This window comes from Plectropomus leopardus, chromosome 13 (assembly GCF_026936395.1).
Source record: "Plectropomus leopardus strain MGB_pleo_1.0 chromosome 13, ASM2693639v1, whole genome shotgun sequence".
In the NCBI taxonomy this organism is placed as follows: domain Eukaryota; kingdom Metazoa; phylum Chordata; class Actinopteri; order Perciformes; family Serranidae; genus Plectropomus; species Plectropomus leopardus.
The window spans coordinates 8,626,657-8,646,889 of record NC_142188.1 but is presented as its reverse complement, the minus strand read 5'-3'; the positions used below and the strand labels follow the sequence as shown (position 1 = coordinate 8,646,889).

General features: G+C 38.6%; 1 protein-coding gene across 2 annotated transcripts in view; it reads right to left on the bottom strand.

Moving 5' to 3' along the window:
* The window catches only part of pank1a (pantothenate kinase 1a), a 32,126-nt gene extending 12,987 nt beyond the window's left edge, over positions 1 to 19,139 (bottom strand). The window contains exons 1-4 of one of the 2 annotated variants that reach the window (XM_042501706.2): positions 18,484 to 19,139; positions 3,304 to 3,450; positions 2,813 to 3,018; positions 2,026 to 2,279 (exon numbers count right to left, since the gene is read on the bottom strand). In XM_042501706.2, the coding sequence (XP_042357640.2) occupies positions 2,026 to 2,279; positions 2,813 to 3,018; positions 3,304 to 3,450; positions 18,484 to 18,733 (857 nt within the window). In that variant the 5' untranslated portion in view covers positions 18,734 to 19,139. Of the gene's footprint in view, positions 1 to 2,025; positions 2,280 to 2,812; positions 3,019 to 3,303; positions 3,451 to 16,493; positions 16,742 to 18,483 lie in introns of those variants that run through there. The other variant, XM_042501708.2, reaches the window with a different exon arrangement.
* Positions 19,140 to 20,233: the final 1,094 nt, after the last annotated feature.

Here is a 20,233-nt window from a genome sequence, read left to right as displayed (position 1 = left end):
TGTTTGAAATTAATCTGCAAAGATTTATTTTACTAAATAAAATCCCCATTTATTGACTAGTTACTTTTTTATTATCTTTATTTGTTGTCATTTATCTTTGGTTTTATTTTACTGTAAAATGTTAATTGTGGGTTATTTCTTTTATTTGTCCCTTCCTGAAACATTTTTCTTTTTTTATTCAGCTGAATTTTATGCAGTTTTTATTGTGGTCAAAAACAAAGAAACGACAAATAAATAATAATAATAACTGACTTCTGTGCTCAGCTCTAAGATCTCTTCCAAGTAAGGGTGGCGATATAGCCCTAAAATAATATCCCAATATTTCAGGGTACTGTTGTGAATATTCTTGACAATATTACAAAATACTGACAAATATTTTATTATTAATTCTAATAACACACAAGTACAACACAATAAGTGTTAAAGTTTTACATGTCATCACATGAAAAAGTAAAAAATTATGTCTCAAATCTCTTTAGTTGGTAAGCTACAACTGAGACGTAATAAGCTTCAGATTCTGTTTAAAATATAGATAGTACATATACATAAAATCAGACAAAATTTACACTTCTAAACAGCTAAAATACAAAAAATATAACCTTGAAAATGCAAATACTTTATGTATTAATAAAATAAATCAACACACATCCTAAAGGACTAAGTTGTTTTCTTCTTCCTGGATCTTAAGGCGTTGCTATTTCTCCTCTACTCTTCCCGCTACAATGTGTGTCACTCAGTGCTGAGCATCAGACCCTCCCACACACACCCACACACACCCACACACACCCACACCCACACACACACACACACACACAGATCACATTTATTTTGAAAGGTTGTTGTGGAATGATGACTTGCGCACTGACATTTAAGTGGGCATCAAGTAGCTTTACATTACAACAGTCAACAGGCGTATGACAAAAGTACCGGATGACACCAATTCTTGCATGTACAGGGCGAGAAAGAAGAGGAAGCTAGACGCTGTGCTGCTGCCAGCATTAAGTCACTTTTGTAGTATGAAAAGCACAGGACTGTTCACAGAACATCACGAACGCCCAGGCCTCTCGACGCCACTGATTCCACACTCCACTTTTTGGAAATGCACTCCTTCATTGTGGAGCCGGTAACAATTTGCTTTCTGCCATGCTTTTTGTTGCCGTGCGTAACGATCTGACGATTGAAATATTGCCATAATCAGGATATGAATTTTTCTTATATTAAAAATGACAGCAGTATTATCACAAACAATATGATAAGCCACTCCTTTGCTTTTAAGTGCTTCAGTCTCTTACACCACCAGTCAAGTGTCAGGACTTCTGTTTGGGCAATGCACATCAGACCTCTAACGCCTGAGAAATGTTTAATTCTTGTATCACGAGCAGTCAGCTGCATAAACTCACCCACATTTGCTTCAGCGGTAAACTTTGGCACAAATACACTACAAAATAAACATAAGGGCTGAGGCGTGAGGTCACTGAGCATGTACTTTAGATGACTGAACGAGATGAGAACTGGCTCTATCGGCTATATGGGTGAACTATTTGATGACAGATAATTGTGACGCTTGATAAATGAAATATAAAATGTAAAATAACACATCAGCATGCTCTTATAATATCTGTGAGTGGCTTTCTTTGATTTTCTGACTGTTTTTAACAGTTCACTACCTGATCACAACCTAGTCCTACTATTGCATAAGTACAAGAGGTACTAAGGTGACCATAGATAAAGGGTGACTGGAGTTATGGCTTATCTGTTGGATCTACTAAAGCTATAAAAAGCACCTGGCCAACTTCAACTTTTGCACACATTCATTCCTGCAAAACAAGTTTAAAACTTTTTGGGCTAAAGGTAGTCTTTCTGTTTTTGGGTCAAACTTTGTGACAAACACATCAGTGAAAAGGCCCTCTTCACTAGGCCTTGTTTTCCAGCATCACACTTTTCATTGTCATTAAACAGCAAATTATAGCTGGTGTTTTTAGCTGGTTCTCTTTTTTTTACTAAATAGATGTCTACCCTCCTCACCTGGTCCCAGTCACCCGTTTGTAGTTGTTCTCCGAGTACACGGCCAGTATGGAGACCCCGGAGCCGATGTTGACCAGCAGCATGGGGAAGTGGTTATCCAGGGTGCAGGGCTTCTTCACGCAGCTCTGGGTGTCCGATGGGTTCTCGAAGTAGTAGCCCTCTGGGTGTCCGTTGAAGCTCACCTTGTCCATGAACAGCAGGCCGCGGATCAGGCAGTCCAGCTCGTCGAGCTTCAGCAGCTCCAGGTCGGCCATCTGCAGCCAAAATGGAGGCGAGTTCAATTATTGAGAAGACACTTAACAGTATCAAAGGCGTTTAACCTTTCAAGATGATTTAAAGTAAAAGACGATTCCTTGAAAGCTTCGATTCGTCAGTTTTATGAAGCTAAAATGATTTTCAAAGCACTTGAGTGTGTAAAAGGTCTTGGTTCAGCTCAGTTCTTGCTGCAGTGCCAAGGGAGAGTTCATTGATCCTACTGCACTGCAGAAAGGGTCAATGAAGGTAAAAAGGCACTGAGACGGACAGAAATCAAATGTGCTCTCTTCTAAAAGTTGTGCAGAAATGTATGAATAGCCTCAAACAACTGCGGAGACATCGAGGCATATATTATACACATAAACTTCAATAAGTATATTTTAAGAAAAAGAAAAAAATTAAAAGTGAAATATAATTGAGTATAAAAGTAGTTGCAGATTTGTTTTCTGACTGTCAACTTTTCAATTAATCATCTTATCTTTCCAGCTAAATCAAACGGTCACATTAAAAGAGACTTTTTTTCTGGCCTCACCGTTCTGAAGTCATTCTCAAACTTGTATGCTCCGCCTCCGGTGGCGCAGAGCGTTGTGTGCAGGCTGGAGAAGTTCTTGTCCCGACCCATCTGGATGAAACGAGGCATGGCCTGTGTTGGGAAGCGGATGAAGTGCAGGTTCCCCGTCCTGCCGCACATGGTCAGGTTCCTCAGCTCCAAGTGGACGTCACGAACACCCGTTTTACCTGAGTGAGGGAGAAACAAGACACACTAAAAAACTTAAAACTCACCTGAGCATTTTCCACAATTCTTGTATTAACGTTTCTATTATTGAATCTGAAGTAAAGAACAACATTTTAATCTTATGCAATATATTAAAGACACATGATGTAAAGTATATCCTCCTGCTACCTTCCTGTTACGTGACATAGATCTGACACGTCCTGTTTTAGAAACTAAACAAATCTGGTGTGTGGGTGGGACCACACGTACGTGTGTATGTCTGTGAGTGCGTGGGTGGGCAGACATACCATAGGCCACGTTTGAGGTGAGGTAGCGGCGGATGGACTTGAGGTTTTCCACTTCTTCCTGTTCTTCCTCTGCAGTTATATCGACTGGCTCAAAGTACACCAACTTGACCAAGGTGCCACCGATGTCCATACCAAACCACGGGAAGGCTGGAGAGAAGAGGAAGACTGTAATTAGCTTCTTTAAGTCATAAAACAGATCGAAATGACAAAATCCAGGATTTTATTCATGCCAGTCATTAACATTTTTAAAGCTGACAATTTAGTTGCTAAAAGACATTTAATTTAATCAGGGCAGGTAAAGAGGTACTATTAAGCAAATGGAAATATACCACCAGAAATATATATGTGATAGTAAATACACACATTAGAATTGCTGCTGATTAATTAATCATTTTCTGTCTATCTGTTTGGGCCAATTCAGGTTATCCAACCCTAAATTGTGACCCCCTTCCTATTCATGTGACCCTGGGTCAGAGAAAAAAATTGATTCAATGATAATGATGTTTAAATATCACCTAAGTGCTACTCAAAAGACAAAGACAAAAGATAAGGGAGAGAGAAAAGCATACATCTACAGGTCAGCAGTGAAGTGTATGGAACTACAGTGCACAGCTGAAAAATCAGCCAATTGATTGATCAACAGACAATTAAATTAAACCAATTTAAAAACAGATTCATCTTTTCAGTGCTTTTTCAAACAAAATTTGCGAAGTATTTGCAGTTTCCAGCTTTTTCAACACGATGCTTTGCTGCTTTTTGTTGTGACCACATACACTAGTAAACTGAGTCACTTCTGAATGGATTTTGATGATTGAATGATATTTTAATGCATCATCGTCAGTCAGAAATTTTAATAGCTGATTTTCACAAATTTCAACATAAAACAATTAGTCATGAAAACAATCGGCAGAGTGACGGGAGGACTCTGGATAGTCAATTGGGGAGAACATTGAGCTCAGCACAAAAAAAAAAAACTCTTCCAGCAGAACCGGCTAGGAAAAAGAAAAAAAGAACCACCGCAGCTCAACAAGAGCCTGGTAACCATGGAAACAGACAACCCCCCTCCTCCATCATCTCCTTTTCTCGCTGTCTCTTCAGCCTCCTATTTTCTCTTTCACTTAGCGCCATTGCTCAGCCTCCATCGCTCAGCCTCCATCGCGTTCTCATACACACCATCTATCTTTCTTTCTCCCTCTCTGCCTACACCGACTGCATCACTTTCTCCTGTTTTGTTTCCTTTTCCTCTCCATATCCTCCCTTCTTTCTCCCTCGGTTTTATCTTTTCCCTTTCTCATTCTCTCCTGCTGCTCTCCCCGTCCTTTGCTTTCTCTTTGTCTCTTGATCAATCTAATTTAATTAGAGTAAGATTTACAGGAATGGACCGAAGAGAACTGATACTGCAAAACGTTAATGCAACTACTATATTACGGGTACATCAGCTCCTATCAGTTTAGTGGGCTTAATTTCAATGATACTTAGAGCTAAAGCAATTTAACAATTAACTGACAAAAAAAAACTGCAACTACAAATATTCACTAGTTCTTGCTCTCCCCCATTTGATGTTTTTCTGTTTTATATCATTAAAATGTCATCTTGGGCTCCGATATTGTGGCAGGCATTTTCTTCTTCTTTGGTAGATTAAACAATTAGGGTAGTGAACAATGCAATTTCAGAGTAATCAATAAACATAGTTGTACCACCAGTGATAATAGAATCAAATAAATTTGATTGGAATTACAAAATTTAAGTTGCTTAAATATAAGAAAAATTAAAGTGCTCATTTTAGGATAGTGACAATCCCCTAAGCTTTGTATTACAATCTGTAATTTTCAAATTGAAAAATGCAATCATGCCTTGATTTTACAAAAGCCTGGTTTTAATGTGATTTATTTGTAGATAAACAAAAATATATTCTAGGCCAGAGAAGACAGGTCAAATTGAAAACACTTGTTTACAAAAAGGCAGATGAAAAACTTATTTAACACTAAAATCAAATGAAAAAATGATGAATATCAAACTGAACCGAAGGAAAATTCACACATTAAATATATTTTTAATTTGGCAGAAAGATCTTTTATAGTCAAATTTTGTTTCTATTTTTAGAAGCCACCAGTATCGATTCACATTTCTTTGCATTGGCAGTTTATCAAATATGTCGTTGCTCTGGATAAGTGAGACAAATGTTTGATGACATTGTGCTTTTCACTTATGACCAGGCCCATACAAAATATGCACCCCCGCAATCCAGACCACACCTCTGCAGGCGTTTTCAAAAGATGTTGTCTTGAACTAACCTTGTCTTTCACATTATAAGCCAAAAATACATATTATGACAAACTCTACAGATTTTCATTCTGGATCACCTCTGAGAAAAAAACCGCAAATTTTGTGTGGGTCTGCTTATGTCAGTCACTATGAAACAGTGAGGTTATTCAGGGTCAAATCGGAGAGGGCATCTCAGCATTCTTTACATTTCGAAACATTGATGTTATGTGTTTACAGCACAGTTCACACGTGAGAAAAGAACGCCAAGGAACCAGTCATTTAACAATCAGTGTGTCTTTAGTTTGGGACAATGACTACCCTGTGCAGCTGTTTGAGATTGCACGTGTTTACTGGCACATGTTGTTGTGGAGAGGAGCAGCGTTTTACAAAAAGAATGCGTTAAATCCAAATATTCGGTGCAAAGTGATGGGGGCCAGCCAACGGCGCCACCAAGACGCCATACTTAATTTATAAACACCCATAACCAGACAGGAACACTAATATAACACTAATATATTACTCACAAACACCTTAAGAAATTGTGAAAAATAGCTGTTACAGTTTTCTAAAGCCCAAGATAACATCTTAACTGTCTAAGTTTAGGGTCACATAAAATAAAGAAAAGCAGCAGATTTTCACAATGAAGCTGGAACTAGGAGATTGTTTGGCCTTTTTTGCATGAAAAATAATTAAAGCATTATGAAAACACATAAACTTCCTGCTGATTGACTTATCGACCAACTGATAAATTGTTTTGGCTCTAGGGAAGTTAAATATATGAGCACCATTCTGAAGTTTGCATGAATCTTCCTGATTGGTTAAAGACGAGTATTTATCAGCACAGTCTTAGTATGCTGATAAATAAGTATGAGTAACAATCACTCAAACGTCTGGTGACATATTCTGGTCCCGTCGGTGCCTTCTGCATCAGACTCGCATGACAATCAGGAGATGTGACTGTTTCACAACAGACTTTTGAGGGGAACTGAATTATTCTGTCTGGCTTATTGAGGCAAAGTCCACTCTCAGATTAGAGCCACCAAATTTTAGGCCATTAATAGAGTTATTGTAGTTTTGTATCAGTCATTGATGTTTTGTTTTTCGTCTTTTAGTTTAGTTTCAGTTAGTTTCCAGAGTGTATTTGCTTATTTTTAGCTTTTTGGTTTAAAGATGTTTAGTTTTAGTTTTTATCATTTTCAGTCTCACCTTTAGATTGGTATTATAATATGTGGGTATTGGTCAAAACTAAGATTTAAGAAGTTCAGAATAGGTATTATGATACAAAAAGATAACTTCCTGAAGGCAACTGACTCACACTAATGTAGACGTCCCTCACTCCTCCTCACTCTGTTGTGTCGACAAATTTTACCATTTCTTTTATATTTTAGTACATAATATTGTTTCAGTTAGTTTTTGTTGCCTCAAAAGTCCATTTTTTATTTTTATGTCAGTTAACAAAATGTTTTTACACCTAGTCTTGGTTTTTAGTTAAGTTTTGGGTAACAATAATAACCTTGGTCATGAGTAAGCAACATGTAAACATGTACTTTTTTTAGCTTGTTAGCTTCTAGTGGTTTTAGCAATGTAAATGAATGTTTACTTAACTGTCTCTTGCTGCATTAAAAATCTACTATCATTAGGTAAGACAATGGTTGCATATACTGTACGAGCAGCATGTTACAACCTTCAGTGCCCTCAATCTTGTGTTTGCTGTTTATCGTATCATACCACATGCGATGATACTGTTTATAGTGACTGAAAACGGTGTGTGACACGTGTTGTCAATTAAAAGTCCTGGACAACAACAATAACAACATAAGGCTGCAGTCAGTCCAAAAATTATGAATAACTGAATTTTGCTATTATTGTCTTGAAGGTTTAAATTGTAATTCAAACTTGACAACATTATAAAATCTATCACATAACTGATACCAAAAATGGCAACTTTTAATGTTCAAATACATTTTTTTTTTAGATAAAGTCATAGTCTGGTGGTACTGTATTGAACTTATATGTTCAGGTGTTACTTGGTCCATGAAACCTGGAGTACTCAGTAACTGAAACCAACAGCATGAGTGCTATAGCACTATCACTGCTGCTGCTGCCACTGTTACCTGTTGGTGCTACACCTGCTGCCTCTACACCTGCTGCTGCTCTACTATAGTGGCTGGTGTTTGGTTACTTTTCAGCATGGGTCACCTATCGCCTCCTCTATTGTTTGCTTGACTTTTTGTTACGGTGCCCTCTCACCCACTGACTTGCTCTGATGCCTGTAAACATGAACTGAGAAGCATAGATTTTGCATTGCCTGCTACAGAGGTCAAATAAACTCCTCTGAACTGTTTTTCCCCTGCAAACATAGCTTTGAGCATAGATCAGTTTATGACAACTTGATCTTGTTGAACTAAATTACTTGATAAGAGCTTGATAATGATCCTTCGTTTTCTGTTATTACCATGCATGAACTCTGCAGAATACACATATGTTTCCCCAACAACATAATTGAGGTCAGCTGCTTTACCCTTAGACATAAAAAAATAAAGACACAAAACAAGTATAAAAGCTGATAAAGAACTGCTGGCAACAGAAATACGATCCTCTTCTCTGATATAGGCCAGCCAAGGTACATGACGGAGTCTGCCTCACATGACAATCACATTTTCCTCCACAGCCTCAGCCAAAAACACTCACAACAGCACATGAAAATAAAATTATGTCTTAATGTCTCTATTTTTTTCTAGTACAACAAATTGTGACTTGCTCTCTGGAATAGATTAAATGAAGAAATATATATCATATTTATAATAAGAGTTGTATGGAGCTAATATTTTGTTTGTGTATTTTAAATGACAACCTGCACCCTTTATAAGATTAGTTTCAGCTTCTCTGCTCTATGAACAGGTTTTTAGTCCCAAGGTGCAAAACTAAGTGTTATTAAGACAGCTTTGTTTCGGCTGCTACGTGAACACACAGAAAAAGATCATTTTTTGAACCTTATGATTATTTATTCATAGTTTTAAGATTGTTTTTATTTTAGGGACTGGTTGTGTAGCGTTTTTTTTTTGCATTTATTAGATATTTAACATTTTGATTAGCACTGGGACACTTATTTCATTTTATCTTTTATCTTCTTTTCATGTTTTATCTGGTATGTTGTCTGTGGTGTCTCAATCTGTGTCACTGGATGCCTTGTACTTTAAACTGCAAACCTAATGTACCTATGGGAACAAATAAAGTAACCCGAGCCTGAAACTTTTGATACATGTATGTTTCAAGAAACAGCAAATTTACTGTGCTTCCCTTCCTCAAATGCAATGATGTCATAGTGGAAATTCCTCAAATTGTATTCAGGCCATGTGAAACTCACAATTCACAACATTAAAACTCAAAAGGAATAAATCTATTAAGTGGGGGAGGAAATGTTAACAACCTGAGTGCTTCTTTACAGCATAAATGATTGTTTGTGGTTTCAGATTACACAGAAGTGTTAACTCCATTCACTGTCTAGCAAAGATGTAGACTGCTGTGTGGAAATTGTGTGTGTCTTATTTTTTTTAATACTGTATAAAAAGTGAAAGTGAAATTATTTCAGTATTTTTCGTGTGGCATATGTAATGGCTACAGTATGAAAAAAGGATCCTTGAGGGTGCATGGGAGTTTGCCCAACCAGTCCACATGTGCTTTTTGGACTTGGAGAAGGCATTCGACCTTGTCCCTTCAGGGAGTCCTGAGGGGGGTACTCCGGGAATATTGGGTATCGGACCCCCTGATACGGGCCGTCCGTTCCCTGTACGACTGGTGCCAGAGCTTGGTCGGCATTGCCGGCAGTAAGTCGGCCTTGTTTCCAGTGAGGGTTGGACTCCTTTGTCACCGATTCTGTTCAGAACTTTTATGGACAGAATTTCTAGGTGCAGCCAGGGTGTTGAGGGGGTCCGGTTTGGATTGGGTCGCTGCTTTTCGCAGACGATGTGGTCCTGTTGGCTTCATTAGGCCGTGACCTTCAGCTCTCACTGGATCGGTTTGCAGCCGAGTGTGAAGCGGCCGGGATGAGAATCAGCACCCCCAAATCGAGGCCATGGTTCTCAGCCGGAAAAGAGTGGAGTGCCCCCTCCAGATCGTGGAGGAGATCCTGCCCCAAGTGGAGGAGTTTAAGTACCTCAGGGTCTTGTTTATGAGTGAGGGACGGATGTAGCGGGAGATCGACAGGCGGATCTGTGCAGCGTCTGCAGTAATGCAGACTCTGCACCGATCTGTCGTGGTGATTTACCGGTCGATCCTCGTTCCTACCCTCACCTATGGTCACAAGCTTTGGGTAGTGACCGAAAGAACAAGATTGCGGGTACAAGCAGCTGAAATGAGCTTCCTCCGTAGGGTGGCTGGGCTCTCCCTTAGAGACAGGGTGAGAAACTCTGTAATTCGGGAGGAGCTCCGAGTAGAGCCGCTGCTCCTCCGTGTTGAGAAGAGCCAGATGAGGTGGCCCGGGCATCTAATTAGGTACCTCCTTGGTGAGGTGTTCAGGGCACGTCCCACCGGTAGGAGGCCCCGGGGAAAACCCAGGACACGCTGGAGAGACTATGTCTCTCAGCAGGCCTGGGAACGCCTCGGGATCCCCCGGGAAAAGCTGGACGAAGTGGCCGGGGAGAGGGAAGTCTGGGCTTCCCTGCTTAGGCTGCTGCCCCCGCGACCCGACCCCGGATAAGCAGAAGAAAATGGATGGATGGATGAAAAAAGGGTTATTTTTTTATAGTTGAGTAAAACAGCGAACCGGTTGTACAGAATTACGAAGAATGAGAGGGACATAATTAACCTTTGTAGGCGAGTCCTATTGTATGACAATCACTCAGGTGTCGGAGCTGGAATTTGAACAACAGGCATCCTCTGAATCTAATTAGACAGGTTTTGATTTAACTTGGCATGTATTGACTGCACCTCACCCATGATCGTCAAATCGTGCAACCAAAGAACAATAAACACCAACAAAGAAAAACTGCTACATGATGCCATGGGAAATATTACTGCTCTCGTGTCACCTAGCTGCCAGTGATGTCAAGATACGTCGCTGTAATGACTGAAGAGACATCACAGGAACACAATGTACCGGCCTACATTCTTTCTTTCTTTCATTCACTGCAGCCCTGTGGCTAAAATCACACATACACATCTACAAAAAGCAAGGAACTATAATGATGTGGTTCCTCAGATGCATGTCAACGGCTCTTTGACCAAGGTATTTAACTCTCGTGCATATGTGTTGATGCCAGATCAACCATCGAACATCCCTCTATGAATGAATTGAACATTTAAACGTCCTTTAATCCTCATGTTGCAGGGTTTCCTCTTTAAAAAGCACACAGACACACATATCATGCGCACACACACTGTGCATACAGCCAAAGGTCAGTGTGGCAAGGAGCAGGGTCGGAGAGCGAGGCGTGATTTGTGTCCATGTAGGTGAAAGGTCTCCGGCCTAACACACCTCTGCCTCGCACTCTCCACGCAGTAGCTACAGTGTGTGTGTGTACAGTCTGATATAATTTACAAAGTCTACAAGGCCTCATGCTTACTGTTCAGATTTCAAACATTACTTTAGGGATTCTCAGCAGCAATCATTTCTATTAAATGTCCTCTTGCTTAGCCTTTAATCTCAGGTTTGTCTCGTGTGCTACTATACTCTACAGAGAGCACAGGACAAGAAGGACACATGCACAACACGTCTGTGATAAGACAAGAAACACCAGCAGGCAGCTGAACACTGTGTGCATACAGTGGATCTAATAATAAAGTCATTAGTAAACAAAACATCACAGGAAGTTGTGTCCTCTGTCCTCTTATCACTGATTCAGTCACAATTATTGTCTTCTACAAATATAATACCGGTTATTATGATACTATTAGTAGAACTACTACTCAAAGTACTACAGCTATCTCTAGATTCACTACTTCTGCTTTATTACTGCATTTGAGTACTGTAGTTACTAGAGACCTGCTGTCAATTAAGTCAATTAGTCAATTAAGATATTGATAATAGAAAATTAATCTGCAACATTTCAATTAGGTATTTCAGTGACTTGTTAAGCAAAAATGGCAATTATTTTCTTGTTTCAGATTCCCCACTGTGCGGCTTTTTTCCTTTTCCTCGTCTTAGGCTATAATAAACTAAATCAGAACTGCAACTCATGATTATTATTCAATTAATCCATAAATAATTTGGGTCTATAAGATGTCAGACAACAGCAAAATTGTTCAGCCGTTAAATTATTATTTTTTGTTTGTTTGTTTTAGACTTTTGGATAAAATATGCAATTTAAACATGTCAGCGTGGACTTTTGGAAACTCTAGTGGACATTTTTTCTGATCTTTGATTTCTCAAACTATATGGACAATAATTAATAGAGGTATTAATGCCATTATGACCACTATATGACTGCTGTCAAATACCTTAACATCTACCAGTCAAACAAGCTGTAGTGCCATCCAGGTTTACCTAAATAATAACGCTTTACGTGAACGAATCTCAGTCTACAAATCGACAGAGGCAGTTTAACGTGCAGATCACCGAGCTTCAGGGAGTGAGACTTTGATATCCTGTAAAACAAACAGACGATTTGGCAGCTATCTTCCTCACTCTGTCTAGTACAATAACACATCAGACTGAAGACAAAGACAGAGCGAGGACAGAAGAGCACTTTCAGACAGGAGGAGGAGCCCCCCCAGTGAAACTTGTTAGCACGCCCCCTTTACGATCCTTCTGCAGCAGAAAGTGGTGGAACATTGACTCGACCTGTGGCACACCTGTTTGACAAACGTGTATCTCTTTATGGGAGTTATTCTGTTACTAAGTTAACACAAATTCAGGCTGTAACCAGCTGGAAACTGAACTCACTGCCCTGAATTTAAGGCTCTTCTCTTAAAAATGAACACCAGATTTAACAGAGAAACACCCAACTGAAGTCTTGATTCGTCAAACTGGACCAAAGACCCTATGATCATAGGCGCACTGCCAATCAAACTTAACCCTCTAACCCCACAAAAAACATCTTGCATCAGCTGTTGAGACAACTTGCAAATAAAACACTTTAGTGCTGTTGATGCTGCTGCCAATACTGTATGCAAAACATCTTTTAACATATCTCTAGCCTGGGCGCCCCAGTAATGGTTGCCAGGTTGAATTGGCAATTGATTCTTGGCCTTCAGTTGGCACCAATGGCAATCTTTTTTTTAGAGACAATGGCGAGGCAAATGACGTTTAATGTGTACTTAGTATCGAAGTGACTCGAAATATAAGATGACTAAAAATGGCTGCCAAATTTCCAGTCTCGGCAACCAAAAGCCGATGCCTGGTTGCCACTTTTAAAGGTTAATGTTGAAACCTGTAAGCGCAAATCACAAATCCACTTTACAGTGCAGTGGCAGTATGATAAAGTCTTACTCCTTCCAATGATGTTACTGTGACCAGCTCTGTTACTTCAACCCTTCTAAATACTCTTTACTCATAATAACATAAGTTCTTAATACTGCCGTGCTTTCTGTTTGTATTTTAAGGCGACCCTACACAGCTGACACAATGGTGCAACGCGCCTCCTTCAAAGCCATATGTAACACTGGCATTGTCTACAAACCAGTTAAACAGGGAGATTAAAGTATGACACAAAAGCTTGTAAAAATGGACAGACAGAACATTACAATAATCCGTGCTCTGTAAACAAGAAATAAAGCACGCTTAAGAAACAGGCGCTGTGCTCAGTTCATGAGAACACAACCTCTTTGGTGTAGCAAATCTGGGAAATTGTAGTTACTGGTATGTTTGCACATTTCCTGTCTATATTCCTCTTATTTTTGTGGCTTTTGCTCTGTACTGAAAAACAGCAACATCCCCCAAAAGGCCTCATTCAGTAAGGTATTTATTGTCTGGTTTAAACACTGGTATAAAAACACGTGACAGCGTCTCAGCTGCGGGTTTTAAATGAAAGATATGTATAACATTAAAGTGGAAAAGAGCTGAAGAATGAGCTTGATGGTTAAAATAAAGGCATGTCAGTTTTAGGAGACAGTCAATGAAAATTGCTGGCAAGTTTGGTGTAAACAAGGGCTGATGCAGGCAGCGCTACCCCGTTCCTACGCCAACTTAAACCCCGATTAGAAAAAAATCTGAGGACAAAAGTGAAAAATCACAACCCCAAGGGGAATACATTCCAGGTTCAGCTCTCAGTGGGTGAAAGCTTAGAGGGTTATCCGGGTTTATCAGGACGGCTGGACACCGTCCAAGGATAACTCGGCCATAAAGCAGAGGAGCTCTGACCGGACATTTCAAAGTTTACTGATGAAATATCATCTTAATTATGTAATCTGGGCTGATTCTTGTGCAGAGCCTTTCTCTCTCAGGCATCGCAGCAGACCACGGCAAACAACTAATGCGTTATCAGCTGTGTGTTCATTGCAACATCATATTTCTCCAGTTATTTGTTCATCCATAATCACCCCAGTACAGACCATATTTTACTAAAGATTGCTAAGTTGTTTCATGCTGATATTCCTGTTTTCAGACTGGTTTATTTAGCTTTCAGTGTAACTTAGAAATGTAATATCTCATGTTACTCCCAGATAATGAATCTGTAGCACATACTGTATATCCACAGGACTGTGTCTAATAAACTATCAACATGTCCTACCAACAAAAGCAGTTCTTGTACATTTTTGCATGTGTTGATTCTGTTTTTATCTCATTGTGCTGGATGTTTTGTTTTTTTTAAATAAACCACTGATAGCTAAACTATCTTAACATAAACTACCCTCATATACTCATATTCCATTGAAAGGAGATAGCTGATGCTTCAGTTAACATTAAATGCATTTAAACTGCTAAAAACAGATTTGAATAAATTCTTTGCATCCATTAAACAAAGGAGCAATGACATAAAAGGTACTGTGTGAAACTAGACAATGAAAAAATTACATAGAGCACTACTTTACCAGAGCAGACAACATGAATGCAAGTCACCTTATTTACTCAGGTCAAGAACCAAACCTGAGGTAAACTACTCTTACACAGGTATAACCTGTCAGACCCACAGTGTGTTTTGGTGGTAAATAAACGTTTAGCTTAATTAGAAAGGACGTAGCCTTCAGAAATGTTTCCTTAGAAAAACAGTTAATAGTTACAATACTTTGTAGTGACTTGCCGCCACAAAATAAATGAATAACTGCACCAGGAAACAGTGAAATGCTTCTGGTTAGAGGTAGGTGATATGCAATTATCAGGCTTCCGACAGCTCAAGGCTGTTAGATCAGGACTTTTTAATGTCAACTGAAGGCAAATTTAAGACCAATTTTACAATAACCAAAATTGTAGAAAAAAAGAACTAACACCAATTACTTATTAGGGATAATTTTGCCTAAAAATATGTATTTAAACATTTAATTGTTTATTTTTCATTTGATTGGATGTCGGAAATATACACAAGTGTTGTTGATTCCTTTATCTCTGACATTAAATTTGATAAATTCTTTGAAAAAAAAAATGTTTACAATGCGATGTCAGAAAAAAAGGATGAATTAAAATCCTTCTCCCAATGTCTCAGGATTTTTAAGACTTTGAAAGACTGATTTAAGACATTTTTATACAAATTACGGCTTTATTTTTAAATGAAACTAATACCATTTAAGACTACTCAAGGATTTGTGGGAACCCTGAATGATTGACACAGCAGTAAACAATATTGATGTTGCTATATTTATCTATATTTATTAAAGCATTAAGGCTGAACTGATGCTCAGCCTTTAAGTCAAATAATTTCTCAGCGTTTCGCCAAATAAAATCTTTTTTTTTTTAATATGTCTACTTTGGGGTGTCAATAAGTCTCATAATAGACAAATTTTACAATAGAATGCTTAACCACAAAATCTCAACAGGGATGTCTGTCATTACAAGGTTATGTGGTGAGATGATAAAATGTCATCTTGAACTATTGGTATCCGCAGGTAAATTCCCTGAAGGCAGAAACTGAAAAGGATGCCCCCTCCGCCCTATCTGTCTCTCCCAAACACAATTAATGACAGATGCAAGGAATGCTGATTAGATAACTTGGCAACAGGGCACCTCAACTTGCAAACGGTCTCTCTGCAAACATGCAAACAGGAGAAGAACAAGTTTTACCATGACAGCATCACTCAGCCACAACAAACCCAGAGCCCTCGACTCAACAGACTCGACAATAATTCCCTGATGTGGTCGCCAATCAGCTGCCTGCAAAAGCTTGACTTTAAACAGCACGTTTTTGTATTTAAGAGTACCATCTGCCTCTTTTAATGAGCGACCTTTAGAAATCTGATAAACTTTGAACTTTGATGAACTTTTAACAGCCTAAACCAAGTTTTAAAGTGAAATCTAAATCCACTAAACCCGTTAACACCTGGATCGACATCAGTTTTCATGTGCTGCATTCAGACTTCTTTCACTACCATCAAAACCTCTGAAACCTGAGAAGACTGGTTTGATTTATGTCAAAAACATAATGACCAACTTGGCAAGCAATGTCCTGCAAACTGCGAAGAAAAAGTAAAATGTCACAAGAAAATGGTCAGAAAATTAGCTGTTGGGGATTATTAGGTATTATCAAAAACACAGGAAAAATGTTTAGAAAACTTTTATTTATTATTACTTTTTTATTAGGTCATTTTAGTTTTCTTTTCTTTTTTTTGGCATATTTTTAGGCAATTTTCTTGTAACTTCTTAATAATTTCTTGCCAATTTTTGAGCCATTTCTTGTGAAGTTGCTTGTCATCCTCTTACCATGTTCTTGAAAAAAAGCAAGCCATTTTGCTCAGTTTTCAAAGCTTTAAGGAAAAACACAAGTAAGACATTTCAGTTGTTTCTCTGCAATATCTAGACCTTCTCAATACCACAAAAATCAAACAAAAACACTTACCAGGTTTCTTTTCACTTTTAAGCTTCATATTGAGGCAAATTGTCAGTTCAGAGGTGTAAACAAAAATAAAATAAAATAACCAATAACTGATTAACGTATTGGTAGAGGCTCAGAAGGTCTCAGTCCGTCTTGGATATTTAAGAAGACTTCATACACAGAGAAAAAGGACACTTTTCGACATTCTGCGCAAAAACTGCAAAGTTTCCCTGGATGATCTTCACTCAAACATGCACTCACATCATCCGAAATACTGGGTAAATAAGTGGGCTGGGCCCTAGAGCCTCACGAAGACAGGAGTCGACTGTTGATTGGCTGAGGCAAGCCAGGCCCACTTATCAGGAGCTTTTTCACCACCGGGTAACCGACCAATCAGAGCGCACCAAATGCAACCTGAGGGTTCATGACAACAAAAGGGGGTCTCCCTGACGACAGCAGGCTGGTAGATTGGACAGATCAGCCTGAGACACCAACCAGCTAATCTGATCATAAAGAGGAGATCCGAAGGGACAACATTGTGACCTAAAACCATGAAACGACGACAGCAGTCAACAGAGAGGACAGCGAGGGGAAAATACACGCTGGGTGTCACTGCAACACAGCATGACGCTGAAGTTAGTTTCAGATTTGTAGCTTCTGATTCAGAAGTTAAGGGGAAAGTTAAGGGGAAGTCACTTGTAAAGCTTAATGACCGATCCTCGGCTTACTGCACTTCCCAATGTGGTGGAAACATGTTAGATGTTTCAAGTAAAGCCTCAACGCTGTCTGAAGCCCACTTTCAAATCTGTAAAACTTCAGAAAATTCAGAAAAATGGAGATTTCACTGCGTTTTTCACATGTAAACCACATTAGTCAAGATCAAAAGTCAGTTCCATTTTTGATTGAAAAAATAAAATAAAAATGAATAATAATAGTAATAATAATAGTAACTAGAAAATTACTAATCAACTAATTAATCACTAATTAGAAAATGTACTTATTGTGAGAACAGTAGCACTTGCTATACATAAAAGAACAGACTAGCTTGTTGATGGTGAGACATGGATTACTGTACTATTCCTTACAAATATGTGCTGAAAAACAAAATCACACAGTTATTATCTAGCAAATTCTGTTTTTTAAGATACATTCCTGACATGAATGACAAATGTAGCTTCTGTAACAATATGGAAGAAACATTAGAACATTTATTTTTTCAATGTGTACATGTGATGATCTTCAGGACTGACTCTCAGTCGAATCTGGCAAGAAAATTTCACTCAAAGAACATGATTTGTTACTTATATTCCAAAATCGAAATTTCTCCAAGAATTAATAGTATGTAATTGATTTTCTCATTATTTCAGCTAAATTTTGCATTCATAATTTTTTTAAGAAGTTGCCTTTATACACCACTTTGAAATAAAAAGCTGGTTTACATGTCTTAAAAAATATGTGATACAAAATTAACCAAAGCTATTAATTTATGTTTATGTGTTTTCATACTTGTCCATTTAATTTTATTTATATCATTTTACTCTGTTTGGTTTGTACTTGTATCAATATCTAGCTTAACAATATATAATACAAAATTATCTAAAACTGTTAATTCATGCAAATCTTACTGCTTAATCATATATCTAATAGTAAACCTCTATTTAAGTTCATGCTTGAGCCTATTTTATTTTAGACTGTCTGATTTGTACCTAATTGTGACATTATTTTCATTTGTAAAGTTTTCTATTGACCACTGAATGCTAATTAAAGCATAATAACTTTCCCCTTAACTCTCCCCTTAACTGCTGAATCGGAAGCTACGAATCGGAAGCGAACTTCAGCGCCGTCAACACGGCATGGTTGTGCAAACCCCAGCTGATCGTTGGAGGGTTGCAGCAACCCGGTCACAGCGACCACACACTGTCGATGACTCCACCATCAGAAAAAAAGTCAAATTCATGTGCACAATTTAATAGCAGCTGTCAAGTTTGTTTTCCCAAAGCACGTTGACACTTACGTGGTCTGTTCCGTCTCACCGACTCCGTCCTCCTCCGTAGCCGGCACCTCTTGGCCGGGGACCCGTTGCACTCCGCATCGTCTCCGCGGTGCAGATGATGCATGTTCTCAAACGTGCTGCTGGTGCTCGAGCTGAAAGTGTTGTTGGTGCTGCAGCCGTTAGCGTGAAATGCCCGTTGGCTCTGCCCGTTGTTGACATGAAAAGGTCCCGACGCTCCGTTCTTGTCGATCATTGACTTGGCTTTATCCATGGCAGCAGCTAGCCTAGCTTAGCATCTGCAATGGGTGAAAAAAAAAGCACAAGCACGGCCGCTAGCGGCGAAAAACCCGGTTAGCTCGGCTGGCTAATGTTAGCCCGGCTGCTTGCAAGCTAGTCAGACAGTCGCGCGACCAGCAAACCGTATCTTTTCTCGTATTTAAATGAATTTTACCCTGAAATATCACGCTAAATTTTGACGTACATTCTTGCTTTGATTGCGTCTAAAATCAAAACGCCAGCAGTCGTTAAAACACACCGTTTCTTTTGAGGTCACTCGCGGTCATTTCCCCACATTGAGATTCTGGCAGGCGCAGCAGCAGCCGGTGTGCGCGCGCGTGTGTGCGTGTGTTGGCGGTGGACTGCTACGTCACAGCAGCGCCTCCTGAACCAGTTCACCTCCTCCGACCGGTTTCTCCTCTCTGCTGCACCATCACACTGAAACCTTACACTCAAACACGGCGGTGGAGGGAGGATCCACTTCCTTTACTGCAGTTAAAGTAGACCGCTAATAATAATAAAAACCAAACTGTGTTAAAATACAATGTGTCAAATCAAAGGCATGCATTGAAAAAAATAAATATATATAATGTTTTAAATGATCAGTATGGAAATCATGTTAGACAAAATGTGAAAAAGGTATGTCCATTTGAAAAGCACGACTGCTACTAAAAGTAAGTAAAAATCTAAATAAAACATCCGACAAAAAATACAGATAAAGCTCAAAATTATTAAAACAATAAAAACAAACAACCAAAAACCTCAGAATTATTTGCAAAACTGAAAAAAATATCAAAAACTCAATATTGTAAAAAAAATAATGAAAAATAAAAAAAAAAGACCCAAAGAAACAAAATTGTAAAAACAACAAAATAGATACAAATAGAAAGACAATGGAAAAACTCGAAGTTGTAAAAAAGGCACCCCCCCCCCCAAAAAAAACACACAAAATCGCAAAAAAATTAATTAAAACTCCAAACTCCAAATTAAAAACCTCCAAATTTGATTTAAAGACTTCAGTGTTTATCAAAATACTTTTCACTCATTTTACATAAATTGACAGATTAATTAACCAACTAATCATTTCGGCTGTAGCCTACTTGTGAAAACTGTTTGGTAATTTAATTTATAACAAACATTATGTTTTGTAAACTCTTCTCATGTTTTATAACGCAAAAAGCGTAATTTGTAGTGTGACCACGTCTGTCACATAAATGTAGTGAAATAAAAGTACAATATTTCTCTCTTAAATTTAGTGGAGTACAAAATATAAAGTGGGATGAAAAGAAAATACTCAAAGTACAACTATCTCAATTTGTACTTAAGTACAGTACTTGAATAAATTATTAATAAAATCAATGCAAGAGAGGACTTGTCCAGAGATGGCTACAGCACAGAAATGCAGTGCGGTCGCCCCCCGTTGGTTTATTAAACAAAGTCCACACAGTACCAGTCCTGCAGCTGTGGGCGCTTTATTTATAAAAGTCACTGTTCC